Here is a 16148-nt window from a genome sequence, read left to right on the forward strand (position 1 = left end):
CAAGGAAATCATCACTTCAATTGCAATTTTCTGGGCTTTATGTAACCTAAGGATACAAACATTTTGCAGCTCTTTGGCTGAAGTTTCCACTTCCCCTGTCTCAACAAATTGAGATATTTCTGTCATTTCAGAATGATGATGTGTTTCAAGATTGAATTTCTAGTCCTTGTGGCAGTTTTTGAGCCTTTATGTTTTGTGTCCCTTGAAAGGAGAAAGAATCTTGTGCTAGGTAATGATTGCTGGAAAAATTCATTTCTTATTTACCATCTTCTAGGAAAAGCAAGATTTCTAAGAAAATTATTGTTATTTTAACATTTAATTTAAATTATCATGATGCTTAACCAGAGTTGGGAAACATCCCTTGCCCTGTATTATTGTGCCATTTTTTCTGTCTCAGTAACTCTCTAGTTTTGATCATATCCCCATTCACACTGCACTGTTCAATCCCAATGTATTTCCATGTCCCCTGTGGGACAGAGCAAGTCTGAGATCTGGAATGATTCCTTTTTTAATTCAGTGTTATCCAAGGAAGGCAGTTTTGAGAAGTGCACCTAGAAATTTTCAGGCAGAAAAGGTCACCTGGGCAATTCCTGTGTAGCAGCATCCTGATGAGAATTGAGCAGTACAAATATTGATCTTGTCTCTTGGCACTCTGGGGGGGTGCTGCTGCTTTATGAGGAAATGCAGTATTTCTATAAAATAGAAATGAAAATAAAAGTGTTACATTTGTGTCTAGTGACCTTATTTAGTTCTATGAACTCGTTAGCATGACCTTAATCAAGTATTGTACTTGGCAGAATCTAGTTTGGTAAAATTCAACTAACAAGCACTTGATATTCCATATTATTGATGTATTAACACTGCCCTAGGAATGCTTGGACATTCAAAGATAAAATCCTGCCATAATATCTTTTTCCTGTGGGCTCATAAATGGGAATATTGTGTTTAGGCATGGCAGTGAGTGGCTCTGGGAGGGGTGAGGATGTTTGAAGCTGGTCTGTGACTCACCCAGGCCTTTACATCTGCATTCTTTGTGTTAAACCCCAGCCCTCGTTGCTGCTTTTCAAGTGAGTGAAATGCTGCACTGTTCAGTGCTGCTTCTATTGAAGAATTTTCAGCTGTAAAAGAAAAGCAGTGGGTTTTCATGTCTTAACTTCCCTGCACTCACAAACTTTTATGGTTCCTTGGCATTGGTCAGGAGGAAAGTAGATGGCAAGTGTGTTCCTGAGCAATTCTAATTATTGCTATTTCAGCTGGGAGAGAGACTCTAAGTGGACACATGAGATTTTTAGGACGGGAGATTTGCTTGAAAAACATTTTTATGTCTTTTTTGGGATGGAAGCAGGGAGTGACCACCTGGTGTTTGCTCTGCTTGTTTGTTTTTAAGACGTGGGGAATTAGTAGATGTTAAACATGAATGTAACTTAAAAAAATTTTTTTGGATGATGTGAGCAATGTCTTTGTTTTCATTACTATTTTTCCTCTCATAAACCCAGAGAAACAAGTTAGTGGAATGGCAGAAAATGCTTCTATCCATTTTCTGCTTTTTCTTTCCATGGAGGAGAGTGCTGGGGAGGGAAGGGCACGAGCTGGTCCAGGGGTGGCTGTGCCACCTCTACCTGTCCATGCAGGGACACAGGCCCAGCTTTCTTGGCCTTTCCCAGCTCTGTTCTCTTCCTTTAACCTACCAGAGCAGAGAGGAGGCAGTTGGAGATGTTTGTGAGGTGATGTCCTATCAAAGAACAGGCCTGACTTGTTAAACAAAAACAATTGTAAACTGTTACTTATATTTGTTCTTAAAAAGCAAAGTTTGACTTTGGTTCAGTGAAGTAATGCATTAAAGACACCCCCCAAAACTCTGCCAGATGAAATAAAGCAAACAGAGTTCATTTTGCTGATTTAAATTGCACAAAAGAAACAAATGGGCTTAGCCCATTCCACCTTCATGTGGTGGTACTGGCACTGATAAATCAGTTCACAGTATCCTGACTGATTTTTCTTTAGAAATAATTAGTCCATCATAGATTGGTATCTGCACACCTTGCTTTAAATACTGGTTGTGTATTCTGGATAACCCTGGTTCAGCCTGGTGTGTTGCTACAAGGCTGCAGGTTCTGTGTGTGAATTCACAGGTTATTTTGGGGGTCAAAACCAAGCTGTAGCTCTCGAGTTCCTCTTCTCAGCTTTGTGCTGAGCTAACTCATCCAGTCCATGATCACCACAGTATGAATCCATTTATATCCTGAATAAGTCTGAGTTTCTTCACATGAAGGAATATCACCACAGGTGACTTGATTTTAAAATCTAATGTAACAAATGTCATTTAGTGTTGTTGTCACTGGAGAAAAACCTCCGTTGCTAATTCTCTTTGAAAAATACACTTGAGCTGTAGCACAAACTGCCTCCAAGTATCTTTCCAATCCTTTAAAAAAAAAAAATTGTTCATGGCATTTATCTTTTTTCGCTGCTGTTTCCCAGTTAATGTTGCAGAGTGAAAGATGTCAGAGTAATTAAGCCTGAGAGGCAGGAGAGGTTTGCAGGTGGAACGTGGGGAGCTCGCAGTGAGCGTGGCTGTGCCCGTGACCTCCCAGACAGATCAAAGCCTAATCTGGGTGACAGCTACAGGATGGCAGAGCTTGCCAGGGGCCTTGTGCAGCTCTTTGTCTGCAAATCCTGCCCCAGAGCTGGGAGGATGTTTTTAAGGATGAACAGGTAAAAGTAAAAGGCTGTCTTTTGACATTTTAACTAATCCCTTCTAGCCTGTGCTTTCCTGCACGTTGTGGATATTTGCTAGCAGGAGGCACTGCCTTTTTCACATATGTAACATGTCAGCTTGAATCTGGCCTGGAATTGATGAGGGGGAATGCAGCAGGTCCACAATGAAATAGATTCTGACTGCATTAGAATGACAGGCCCTGGCCTTTTACCTGCACAGCCTCCCCCTGCACACTCAGCTCCCATCTCTGCTAGGCAGGAGCACTGCAGGGAGAAAACAGAATGCTTCCTTCTGGGAACTCTTTGAAAATTAACAGAAGGAAGTTTTAGAGATATGTTGCACCCTTAGAGCAAGGGATTGGGGTTAAAATCCCCCAGACTCATGGGGTTTTATATTAAAAATTGGGGTTTGTATCATTTGAGCAATGAGATGGCATTGGTGCTGTGCATACAAGGAGTAGGCTTGATAGCTCTGACATGTATCAGAAGAATGTGGAAATATTGTATTTTATTTAGATTATCTGACTGGTTTGCCTTTTATTGCTACTTCAGTGAGTTTATGCAGGTGTTTAAAAATAATGTCATTTTCCAGCATCAGTCCCAGGAGCAGTTATTCCCACACTGTTGGCAGAGTCTGCTGGCAAAGTGAGGGGCTGGTAAACCTCCCCTGGTTCCAAATGGCCATAATCTTAGTGATTACACCATTCTTCCAAAAAAGAAATTGGTGTAAAACTGCCCAGGACTAGAAGACAAGTGCAAAACACACACAGGAGAATATTGTCAATGGTGATGTTTTAAAGGCTTCAGTGAACTTTTCCATCATCATTCCTCATTTCCAGAGGTGAGCAGTACCCTTTTCTTTCTCCAGCTAGTATTTCAGTTTGTAGAAATGCACAGATAAAGCCAAGCTCCTTTTTAAGGAATGGTTTAATGTTCATGGACCATTCAGAGGAAATCATCTTCTGTTTGGAAAATGAAAAAGGAAACCTCACATGCCAGTCAGTAAATTCTGAGTGACTGGAACAAATATTAAATCTGTGAAATCAAACTGAATTTACTTTCTGGCTGTAAAGATTGAATTTGTAAATTTGACAGGCAATTTAAAGGGCATAAGTACATAAAATAAAATTTCTTATCCAAATGCAACTTGAAAGTTACCTGTCAGAAGAGGTTAGAAGTCTGCTGTTTTCTCTCCTGAAGCGTGTCCTTTCACTTGTCAGTTTAGAAAGGTTAATACTGTACAAAAGAGCAACAGAAAGACCCTTTTTGGTGTAGTTTTATGCTTGTTTAAAAGAATAATTCAGTTCCCCTGGCTGAATAACAATAATAATAATAAAACCTTTTGCTATAAATAATGTTCTAATGCAAATTGTTCCAATTCAGACCAGGCACTGTGTGTGGTTATCCTGATTGGGAAGGGGATTCCTTGGGCAGTTCATTCCAGATTCTGAAGCATCAGGGATGTGTTTTTAAAAAGGGGGAACATGTTTTTCCCTGCCTGATCTCCCCATGCTCTGCAGTGAAACATTTCCAGACCTCAGGAGGTGATGCCAAGCTGGGAATTTTGCTTGGTGTCACTGACTCCTGCTCCTTGGCAGAGGCCCCTCTGTCCCCAAAGCTCTTTTGCAGCTCTTGTCAGGAGGAAAAGTTGGATTTGCTGCACCCTCCCTGGGGAAAGCAGGGTCTGGTCCCAGCTGGGGTGAGGAGTGGCTTTGGTGATCAAGGAGAGCTCCAGTGGGGCATTTCCTTTTGGAAGAGCCAAACGATCTGGGGTTTGGAGTCCATCTGCCTGTACCTGGTTTGGGGTTTTTTCACCTGTCTGAACAGTTTATCCTCCTCTCACTGGCACAGAGCTTTGGATGAGTGTGTGCTGCTCATGTCAATACATTGAAATTATTGCAACAGATCACAGCTAAGGGCAATTTCAGAAGCCAGACTTGGTTAGTGTACAAAACATAGAGTTGAAACACTGAAGCACAATTTATATATTTCCTTATTTAATCAATGTTTGCTTGTTTTCCCCTTTTAGAATATCTCCTTTTCAACAGCATTAATAAACCAGATATTTTATGGTTTCCTTCTTAGGTTGAATTAAAGAGGAAGTACAATGACCAGCACAAAAGTACAAGAGGCCTTTTATCAGGGAGTCAGTGGTATGAAATTCAAGCTTACAGAGCTCTCAACCAAGCCCTGGGAAGGTGAGATAAACACAACTAAAACTAGAGAAGTTTGTAGAACTTTTTTTTAGGGAGATCTTTAAGGATTTATTCCCCACTTTTAGCACAATGGGGTAAGTAAGGCCAGACCTCTCATATTGCAAATTTTGTCTCTTGAGCTGCTCTGTGCTGACAATTCTCTGCTTTTCAGCCTGCTGTGCATTGTTATAATTCAGAGATTTTCTTTTACATTCAGAACCCACTTCAATTGAGTTGAAGTTTGATTGCTCATAGGCAAGATATACAGGAAAATAAAAGCTCAAGCAGAGACAAATAGTTCTTGAGCTTTAAAGCAAATGAAGATCCTTAGGACTTTTCCAGTGCACTAATTGTTCTCACCCTCAGTGGGCTCAGAACAGTTGTTTGATATTTAGCCTACAAGTGTTTTTGAAAGGGAGAAATAGCAGTGGGGTTTTTCAGACCTTTGCAAAAGGTCAATTCAATTATTGTGCTCACTGATCTCTTCCCAGATTTAGAAGAAGTGGTATAGCTTCCATTTCCTAGATGGAAAAATTCCCCCAAATGTTATTAACAAGGTAGAATTAATTCATCCTTGAACAAAATTTATCATATAAATAAAGATTAGAGCTGTCATCCATATCTATTGTAGGTGCTGTGCATCTGTCATGGCTACAGAGCCACAGAAGCATCAGCTGGAAAACTCTTCTGATTTGAATTAGTCCTAATGCAAATGTGATGACATAAATGAAGGCTTAGAGAGAAAATTGAGAGAAATTGTAACATTAGGAAATCTCACTGTGGATTCTTGTTGTTACATGCCTGGTTTCTTAAATTCCTCTTTGGAATCAAAGAGCATTAATTAAAATAGGTAAAGAAAGATCTCAGTTGTGGAATACCAGTAGTGAAATCAATCAGCTTGAACTTAAATCAAGTTTTAGTGACAATTACTTATTGTTTAATTGATTATTTGGGTGGTCTAAAATGGAGAAAATAGGTTTCCATTCTGACATAAAGGTACAAAATCCTTATCAAACCACGAGCCAAAGCCCTTGCTAAGCTGAGATGTGGGGAAGGATTTTGATAAAACCAGAGCATTCCACCAAGCTGGCAGGAAGCTCTGCAATATTTACACTGCCAGTTAAGAGTGGAAAATGAATGATGTGGTTTGATTGACCAGATTGAATATTTGTGTGCTTTATTTTTCATTTAGCTGTTTCATGTCCATTCCACTGAGGGAAAATGAAGCTTCCATGACACCCATAACAATTTTTGGTGCATGCAGTAGAAGGGCACCTCCTGTATAATTTTGCATATTCTAGCTGACTCAGAGCAATCCCTGTTTCCCAATTCCCACAGGTTTTTGCTGTGTGCCCTCTAATTACATAAATACTCTTTTTTCCCCTCACTTTTAGGTGTATAAGGCACAGGAATGACTGGGGGGCTCTTATTTTAGTTGACGACCGCTTCAGGAAGAACCCCAATAAATACATAACTGGTAAGAGGTAAAAATCTTCTGGGGAAACTCCTAATGTTGAAAAATACTGAAAACTCTGAATTACAGAAATGTGGCTGTACAAGTCCAGGTGAGTAGGAAGGGTCAGAATGTGCCCCAACCATGGAACAGAGATTGAGCTGCTGAATATTCAATATACAACAAGGGGTTCCTGTCTGTACTTTTGTACTGGGTGGAAATAAATGCAGGTGAAATAAAACAGATCCTGCACACAACCTTTAAACAATAAAAAGTGGAAACTAAACTGCTTAGGAATGTGTTTTCACCTTTGCTCCTGCCCTTTTTTGCTGGGCAGAGCTGAGCTCACCAGCCCATGCTGGGCTTAGTCAGCAGGTGGAGCTCAGCTGCTGCAGTTGAGTCCAGCTCCTCCTTGATGTACTAAAAATACACTGAAATTATTGAAGGAAACACTAGAAATTCATATAGGAGCACAAATAATCCATATGTTCAAGGCTTGGTAAGATTTCTTTCTGTAAAAAGTAAAACTTCACAGAAGAGTGAAGTTCTCTGTTGTTGTGGGTTCGGTTTTATTTGTTTTGTTTTGTTTTTTAATTGATATACAAATATTTAAATGGGTTCAAAAACACTTTCTAAAATTGAGGCAGTTTTTACTTGACCCCTGTGTGCTCCAATATCATCTAAAAAACTGTTATGATCAAGACATCTGATATTTAATATTTTGATTATTTTGATAGGAACAGGTTATTATAAAACCTGTAGTTGTAGAACAGTTGTGATTCTTTGAGTTACTGTTACTTTATCTGACACAAAGTTGTAAAAAGCTTAATTTTATTCAAATTTTTATTAGACCCTGGTAAAATGATAATAAATAGGTGCACTCTGTGTAAGCCACTTTTAAATAATTCATGATAACAAGCAGAATGAACAGCCAGGCAACAAAGAAATAAAATTATGTTTATGCAAGGCAGCAGTTTGAACCTGAAAAGAAGACTGGTGAAAAAGGGAAAGGCTTTTAATAGAAAAAGAAGGATATTTTTTATTTGTTTATCAGACTACTGCCATTGAATAAATCAAGTTCCCAGCCCTGGAAAGGAGGAATTGTTGTAGCTTCATGAGCAAATTCTTGAAATCTTTGAGACTGCACCTACACAGAAATATTTGCACTCTCAGGGTATCATTGTAACAGGCCCCTGGCCAGGTAATAATTAGCAGAGACTCCATGTATGAAGGCTGATCAATAATTAGCATGGACTCCATGTATGAAGGGTGATCAATAATTCTTTATTAAGAAACCCATTGTTCTTTTATAGACCCTTAGGTGCACATGGACCTCATTGGTCCTTTGCTTCAAACCCATCACCATTGGCTAATTAATGAACCACCCTTTGATGAACAAATCTTCACAGCACCAGGTGTTAACAGCAGGTTCAGATAAGAATTGTTTCTCATTCTTTCCTCTGATCTTCTCCCAGCCTTCCCCAGCAGGATGCCTGGGAGAGTTGTGTTTGTCTCTGTGGCCAGAGAGCTGCTCCACGTTAGGGTGCTGGGAAATGCCAGTAAAGGTGCTGATATTTTGGAGTAAAGGTGCTGATATTTTGGAGTAAAGGTGCTGGTATTTTGGAGCAGGGTGCTGGTATTTTGGAGCAGGGTGCTGATATTTTGGAGCAGGGTGCTGATATTTTGGAGTAAAGGTGCTGATATTTTGGAGTAAAGGTGCTGATATTTTGGAGTAAAGGTGCTGATATTTTGGAGTAAAGGTGCTGATATTTTGGAGTAAAGGTGCTGATATTTTGGAGTAAAGGTGCTGATATTTTGGAGCAGGGTGCTGATATTTTGGAGTAAAGGTGCTGATATTTTGGAGTAAAGGTGCTGATATTTTGGAGCAGGGTGCTGATATTTTGGAGTAAAGGTGCTGATATTTTGGAGCAGGGTGCTGATATTTTGGAGCAGGGTGCTGATATTTTGGAGCAGGGTGCTGATATTTTGGAGTAAAGGTGCTGATATTTTGGAGCAGGGTGCTGGTATTTTGGAGTAAAGGTGCTGATATTTTGGAGCAGGGTGCTGGTATTTTGGAGTAAAGGTGCTGATATTTTGGAGTAAAGGTGTTTTTCCCCCAGGACTGTCCAAGTGGATCCGGCAGCAGGTGCAGCACCACGGCACCTTCGGCAGCGCCCTGCAGTCCCTGCGCGCCTTCGCCCTCCGCAACCAGAGGGGTGGGGAGCCTTCCTCAGAGCCCAGCTCTGAGCTCCCTGCACAGCCCAGGCACCTCTCACAGGAGAACACCACTCCTCTGTCCCCTGATGGTCCTGCTAAAAGTCAGGAGCGGAATTTGGACTCAGAAGTTCATTTTACTGCAGCCATCAGCTCAGCTCATCCCACAGCATGGGCTCAGCCAAGTGACAGCATGGCAGCAGTGAAACAAAGTATGTTCATTTCCACTGGCAGTTTCAAATGGGGAGCTGAATCTTTTTTGGAGGAACAAATGTTTTTTAAAATTACAGAAGTGCTATCGTGGAAAATGATAATTATTCACAAATGTGGAGGAGCTGTGCTCAACAGACTGAAATTAATTCTCGTTCCATCTGGTTGTCTTAAAAGAGCAATCTTTGATAAGTTTATAGTACAATCAAAAATGGTTTCATTTTAATTTCTTTTTCCATTGAGCACTATGAAGATAATTTAAAATATATTTGAAACACATCAAGATTAGCATTATTGCAAGTTGAGCCCTGGTTCAAGCTACATCTGTTGTTTAGGCATTGCTGTGAGACACCTTCCACGTGATCTCCTCTGGCTCCAGCTTCACAAGTAAAATCCATCCCTAAATATTAGGAAAGGTTCTGATTTCATTTCAATCAAGAAAGAGCACAATAACAAAGATTACAAATTTCAAATCCAGTCATACTCTACCTTTATGTGCCCGTTAATCTATTCATTTAATTAAGACAATTCATGTGCAAAGATAGTTATAACATCTGGGCTTTTGTTTGTATTATTGTTTTTAATGAATGTTGTAAAATCACTGTAAACCTTCTAAAACAGTGGTAGTTCTGAAGTGCTAAACATGCTGTAAATCAGATGCAATTCATTCATGTTTTGTGATTTGTCACAGGTGACCAGAAAGTTGATGCAGAGAGCCACTCTCACCATGTAAAACAGAGAAGGAAACATATGGACTGCCCCCCCAAAATGGCAGCAATCAAAGTAGAGAGAGAAGAAATGAATGGCTGGAGCAGTGCTGATGGAGTGGAAGAGAAATGCTGCTCTGAGCCACTGACTTCAACTCCTGTGGCCCAGAACTGCAGGGCCACAGTGAGCAGCAGCCAGGAGCTTGTGAATGGGCCCAGGGACATTATTGATCACTTCAATCAATGCCAATCATCATTCATTGCAGAGCATCCACCAAGTGGGCCAGAATCATGTTTGGAAACAACTCATTCTTCAGTTCAGAGTGCTGAGCTCCCAGGTGCTGAAGGACATCCTGGTGAGCTCCAGCTTCCAGCTGAGCCCTCCAGGGAGTTCCCTTCAGCAGCAGGGAGAGCTGAGCCTTCAGCATTAGATGAGGAGGAGGATGAGGATGAAAGCATTTACTTCACCCCAGAACTCTATGATGATGCAGACCCAGAGGAGCAGAGAACTGAGCCCCCAGTTCCAGCCTGTTCCACCTCTGGGATTTGGGTGGAATGTGGGAACTCCAGAGTCCCTGCTGATCCTCTTGCCACCAGCACCTCAGGAGCACAGAATGGGACTGCAAAAGCTGAGGCTGGCAGGAGCCCCCGTGGGATCCTGGAAGATGTGAGGAGCAGGCACAGGGCAGTTGGGGCTGTAGGGGTGGCAGCTGCAGCAGGAGCAGAGCAGGGAGGAGCTCAGGAGATGGAAACCCCTAAAAGGAAAATCAGCCTCTCCAGATCCCGAAATAAAGGTGTGTCATCCTCTCTGCTGGCCAGTAGTGGCACCTGGTGACAGCTCCTGTGGGAATTGTGGTGAGCAGCCCCAAAAACACCACGGGGCAGCTGCACCTTCCTTGTCCTCATGGAACCAAAGCTTCCCTCAGGCTCCATTTCCCATTTTCTCTTTGGGGTTTTCACTGGGAGAGTTTTGCCGTGTGCAGTTTTCTAGAGATGGAATGAAAATTCTTCATCCTGACTTCATGGCTGAAGGACATCATGTGTGGAAATTCTGAATAGAAACCCAAGTGGGATCTGACCTGGAATTATTGGTTTGTCCATGGCAGATTTAATTAATCCACCATTCAATACAGTCAAATAATTGGGGTTTTCCTCAGAAAGCCAAACACCCATATAACCAAATTATGGTTTTCTGCATTTGTTAGATTGGGGTTTTTTAGTAAAACATGTAGAACAGCCTCTTTGCAGATCAAGTCATAGATTGAGCCTAAATACTAAAACAGGTTTATTTTCCAGTACTTGGTTCCTTCCAGTTTCTTACATCAAAATGCCCAACAGGAGCTGTGCACATTTTGATACTTGATGAAGATGAGAAGCTTTGAGATTTATTTGAGATTTCTTTAAGTTTTCCTTTTGTGAGAGGATCTAATTTCTGTTGCTTGGATTCTGTGTTTATTCGTGTCAAAACCTCTTCTCATTTGTATGTCCTACAAGCACTTTTTACATGTAACATATAAAATGTAAATTGTACACAAAGGTCTTTGAATCTTGCCCAGTCTAGTTTATTTTTTTTTAAAGTATTTTAATGTTTCTTTCATTTTCTGCAATGAAAAGAGTCAGGATTTTTCTGTAATAAAACATACTGACTTTTTAAGAAAAGATTCTTCATTGCCATCCTACATTCAGATGAAGATGCAGGATTTATTTTTGCCATCCAAAGATTGGTTCATATGTGTTGATAATTTTTGTTTGAGAGTAGAAATGAAATCATTAACTGGTCATTTTCCATAGAAGCTCAGCTAAATAACATTTTGAGTCCATCCCTACAGAGCTGTGGACATGCTCATGTCAATAGGATTTAAATTGTGCCCTTTCTTTAGAAAATAAATTCATCTTTCTGAAATTGGACACTGTTTGCAAGGATGGGAGGAACATTAGAATTTCTTCAGCTGGCAGTATTTGGCACAAGGCTTTTGGTTCAATTTGTGCAATACTGGTGACCAAGGTGTTCTGGATTTCACTGACAGGTTTGCTTTAGTTAATAGGGCAGAAATTCCAGTATTGAAAACCTCTGGCACATCTAAAGAGAAATATTCTTCATTTCTATTGAAATAATGCTGAAGTTCCTGTTGGTTCCTGGCCTCTAGAGCTGGCCTTGGGCTTGATCCTCAGTTTTCCTAAAGCAAATCTCCTGCTCCAAACCCTTTGTGCATTTTTGTGTGTCTGAACAGATAACAGAAATCACTTAAGCTTTGTGACTTGTCTGCTCATCCAGGGGCCCACAGCCTCTTATTTGTCCTTCAGGAGATTTGTCTGTCTTTAAATCCATAACATTCAAAAAAAAAAAAAAAGAAGAAAATCCATCTCCTTTTCCTTATCTGGAGCAGATTGTTCTTTCTTGAGCTTGTCTCTTCCTTTGATCAGAAATCCTTTAAGGCAGGGCCTGCTCTGTGTCAAATCACACCCATCATTTAAACTTTAGATCAAATTAACCATTAGTTCTGAAATATGTCTTGAAACATCAGCACTTGTTACTGTGATTTCTGGAAAAAATTTCTGTCCTCTAAAATCTCAAATCAACAGGTGGATAAAAGCCCTTTGTGTTCTGCTGGGTTTGGAAGGTAAGGGCTGGAGTCTTTCTTTTGGTGTAAATTCATTCTGAATTTGTCTTTCTATTTAATAGCTGTGCTGTTTGATATGTTAGAGGTAAGACATTTATGGTAGTTCTCAGAATTAAATACTGCCCAGCCTGCAGATAGAAGGGAAGTGAAGTCAATATACTGAATTTTCTAGAATGATTTATTTGGATTTATCACATCTATCAAGGCTAAATATTGAAAATGCTTTTCCTACTTTGATATAATAGCTCAGCATAATCTCTGTTGCCTAAAATACTAACAAAATCTTGAATTTATTCAAGGATTGAAAGTTCAGAGGAGATGCAGCAGAAGGAAAGCTGCCCTTAGGCCAAGTGGCTCCTCCCGAGAGAGAAAGGTACCACATCCATGGGTTAACCAGCTGTTCTGAGGGGCTGCTGAGTGCTGGGCTGCAAGGCAATCCAGAATAATTGATTATATCAGTTTTCAAGTGAAATAACACAATGGAATAGTTTCTCCCTGATCTGCAGAGCTCTGCTTTACACACTCAATAGATGGAAACACAAAGGCACCAACCATCCCAGGCTCCTTTCAAAATTCCCAGCACTTTAATAGCCTGCAGTGTTATAGCCCATAAAATCCCTCATATTTTATAAGAGATTTTTCTATTTAAGTAAGGTTAAAAACTTTTAGCATGGTGTATATTGAATTATTAACTAATATAAATGATAACCTTTGAGTATTTCAAGTACTGTATTTCTCTGGAGCAGTTTGGATAGATTTAATTCATTTATGTTATAATTTATTTCTATTTAAATGCTTCACTCTGCATAATTACTGCATGCAAGCCAGTATTTTCATGCACTTGTGCATTGCCTTGTTAGAAGGAAGCACACAAGCAGCCTTGCAGGAAAGGACTTCACTGTGTTGTGTGTGGAGCTGAAATCCTGCCCAGAGCTCAGGGTAAGATCAGCACTTTCTTTGGCAAGGATGGGATGTCTCCTGCAGCCTTTTGCTTTCCCAGGTTTGGATGCTGGAGGGACATTTTAGAACAATTGGTTCATTTCTCCACTGGATTTGGATAAATGAGCCCTGCAGGAAGCCCTTGAGGGGACAGAAGGGAGTTGTGACAAGAACAATTATTTCAAATAAGTCATTTTTTCTGGCAGTTCTCTTGATTCAGGCTCCTGCCACACTGACCTGAATTGAGCTTAAATCTGATATTTGAGAGTTAACTGAAGGCAACTTCTGCTGCCCTTGTGAGCTGAAGGAATTATTGGGAGCCCAGTGGCCCATTCCCTGGGGTTTGCTCCTGCCCAGGATTAGGGGTTCCTTTGCTCCCAGTTTGTGTGAGAAGTTGGTAATTCCTTTTCACAGTAACTCAGTGAATCCAGTGCATGGAACTATCAAAAATGAAATAATGGCACTGCTCTTCTTCAGTGTGTGACCTACCTTGTATTGATTTGGTTTTATTCTGTTCTGACACCTTGTACAAAGTGGGGATGAGCTGCTTTTGGGAATTCTTTGTGGTTCTGGGAGACACTTTGATTTGGGAATGTCTAAAGGCTGACAAAAGTAACAGCAATTCTATTCTTTAAAAAATAAGCTTCATCTTCAGGCCACTGGGCCATTGTGCTAATGACCTAATTACAAGATATTCTCAGCAGTTACATGCAAATGAGAGATGCTTCATGCTGATGAAACCAAGAAAGGACAAATCTCTTCAGCAAGCCAAACCTGTGCCTGAGGGACAGTGGGAGATTTTCCATATTCTGCCCCTATTAAACCCAGGCCAGGTAGCAAAGTCCACAGTGGGCAGGCCCAGGTCTCTCCTTGCCTCCCTGTTTTCCCAAAAGAACCTTTAAGATTTGGGTGATCTCATCAGGAACCTTTCATCCCCTCCCTGAATTTATCAATATCATCAAATGTCTGGTGCAAACCTGAGATGGAACCCCAGGGTTACAGAATGTCTGCACCCACCAGGGTGGCTGTTGTCAGCAAGGAGTTTTATGTTGTTTAAACTGAATCTCAGATGCCAGTTGATTGAGGAAAGTTTAAAAAATCTAAAAATTAAAAATAAATGGCTTTATTCAAAGTGGATTCAAGCTCGATTTGGGAGTAATAACAAGGGGAAAATTATCTGTTGAAAAGTAAATTTTGGACACATTAAACATTTTAAAGAAGGCCTTCTTCCAAGGGCCATTTACAGCAATAGAAGTCTTTTCAGTGCCTGCAGTGGGTATTGGATCAGGGCCTAAATTCCCATCTTGTAAATGTGGAAAGTTTGCAGCATGGTTGAACAGTACTGTATTCAAAACCATGTGTGTATGTAAGTCTTACACCCCACTTTTTAAATTATAGGAATTTTGAGAAAAGCTTGCCACAGTAATAGTGAGCTGCAAATAATCTGGAAACTCTTCAGAAATGCCAATATAAGAAGCAAAGAATCCATTAATAATTGTAAGTGTAAACTAGAGGCCATTTCAGAAGATGATAATGTGATGTTGGTCATCTCAGATGCTGCAAGTCTTGGTCACCTTAAAGAGACTTTGAAGGTTTATCAGATGCCAGTGAAAGGTAAGTTCTCACTGATAAATCCCAGCTAACATTTGTCAAGCCCTTTTGCTTTAAATTCAATTAAATACCAACAATTTGCCACCCTCCCCTGGACCTTTTGGGAAGCTCATGGTGAGATTTTCCCTCCTCAGAGCTCTGTGGGCTCTGCACATTTAACAAACTCTGAAAAGGAGCTCCAGTGTCCCCTGCACGCCCAGATTTGTTGGGTCCTCTCATAAATCCTGATGAAGAATAAAAGAAAATGCTAATGGGAACAGAATCCTTTCCACTTCTTGCCAGTTAATCCCTGAACTGGCCACAGGGACCTGTGGTCAAACAGAAGTGCTGAGTTTGACAGAAATCCCTGCAGCTCTCAGCCCGTGCCTTGTGCAGCCCTTTGGGTCTTCAGGTGACAGAGAGCAAAAGAAATGATTTTATTTCATATGTGGGCACTTCTGCTGCCCATCCTGGGTGTTAGGCTGGCACACTTGGTGAGAGGTGATTTTGCCACAAGGACTGAGCCTTCTTTACCAATCTTTCTGATATTTTGAAATGTGTGAAATGCAACTGATAAAATAACTTTTATCGCTTTCAAAAATCTGGATTCCTGTATAAATCACTTTTTCTTTCTTTTTGAAAGACCTGAATGGCAGTTTATCTTTAAATGCTATTTGGAATGAGAAGGAATCTTCTCTGACAAGTTACTTGCAGTGCAGGAGCTGTGTCCTTCAGTCCATTTCTCCAAGTCCTTTGATAGGAGCTGAGGTTACTCTTTTCAGTAATAAAGTGCAGTCATGGGTAAGTCAGATCAGTTTATTTTGTATAATAAAATTATAATGGAATGATTTGTACAGGAAATACTAAAATACTACTTTTATAAAAGGTAGAATGAATATTTACCCAGATCATTTTATATGATTTATCTGATTTCTACCACAGAGATTTGAAATGATAGTTATAACTGAGTTCAGGTCACTGAATATATTTGTCTGTACCTAATTTGTTGCAGTGTCTGTAATATTACAACTGAAAAGGGATGGGAAAATAGCAGCCATCCATGTCTTTCATGAAAGGAAAACCGGAACAAAACATATTTACACAAGTGCTGTAGACTTGAATTCTCAGACATGTAATTTTATGTTAGTTTTGGCACTAAAAAAGAAGAACTTAATCAGCCCCTGAAGGATGAACATGGACACAGTTTAATGGAGTCAACAGGAAGAATTTATTTCTGGGTATTGTATTTCACTGAGGGCAAACTGAATTCTCAATAGGATCCTTTGAAATATAGATGAGAAAATTCTGGATTTTTCTCTTAAAAGTGAAGGGTGAGGCTCCATCCTGAGGGATCTGTGCAGGTAAGCCCAGGACACCTCTGCCTTCCCTGCATTTTCCTTCATTCACTCCATGGAAATAGAGACAGTTGAGCTTAATGAGAGATTTTTGAGACTGAATCTTTGCCAAAAGCTGAATATGATCCTCATGTTTTGCCTGTGTGTGT

The 16148-nt window shown here is 40.3% G+C and overlaps 1 protein-coding gene across 5 annotated transcripts in view; it reads left to right on the forward strand.

Annotated features, from left to right (window-relative positions):
* BRIP1 (BRCA1 interacting helicase 1) overlaps positions 1-12119 on the forward strand; it is a 47637-nt gene extending 35518 nt beyond the window's left edge. For 3 of the 5 annotated variants that reach the window (XM_059865793.1, XM_059865792.1, XM_059865794.1), the window contains exons 17-20: positions 4801-4913; positions 6305-6387; positions 8484-8789; positions 9479-12119. In XM_059865793.1, coding sequence (XP_059721776.1) covers positions 4801-4913; positions 6305-6387; positions 8484-8789; positions 9479-10329 — 1353 coding nt within the window. In that variant the 3' untranslated portion in view covers positions 10330-12119. The remainder of the gene's footprint in view (positions 1-4800; positions 4914-6304; positions 6388-8483; positions 8790-9478) is intronic. The other 2 variants (XM_059865795.1, XM_059865796.1) reach the window with 2 other exon arrangements.
* Positions 12120-16148: the final 4029 nt, after the last annotated feature.

The sequence above is a fragment of the Haemorhous mexicanus genome, chromosome 22 (genome assembly GCF_027477595.1).
Source record: "Haemorhous mexicanus isolate bHaeMex1 chromosome 22, bHaeMex1.pri, whole genome shotgun sequence".
In the NCBI taxonomy this organism is placed as follows: Eukaryota; Metazoa; Chordata; class Aves; order Passeriformes; family Fringillidae; genus Haemorhous; species Haemorhous mexicanus.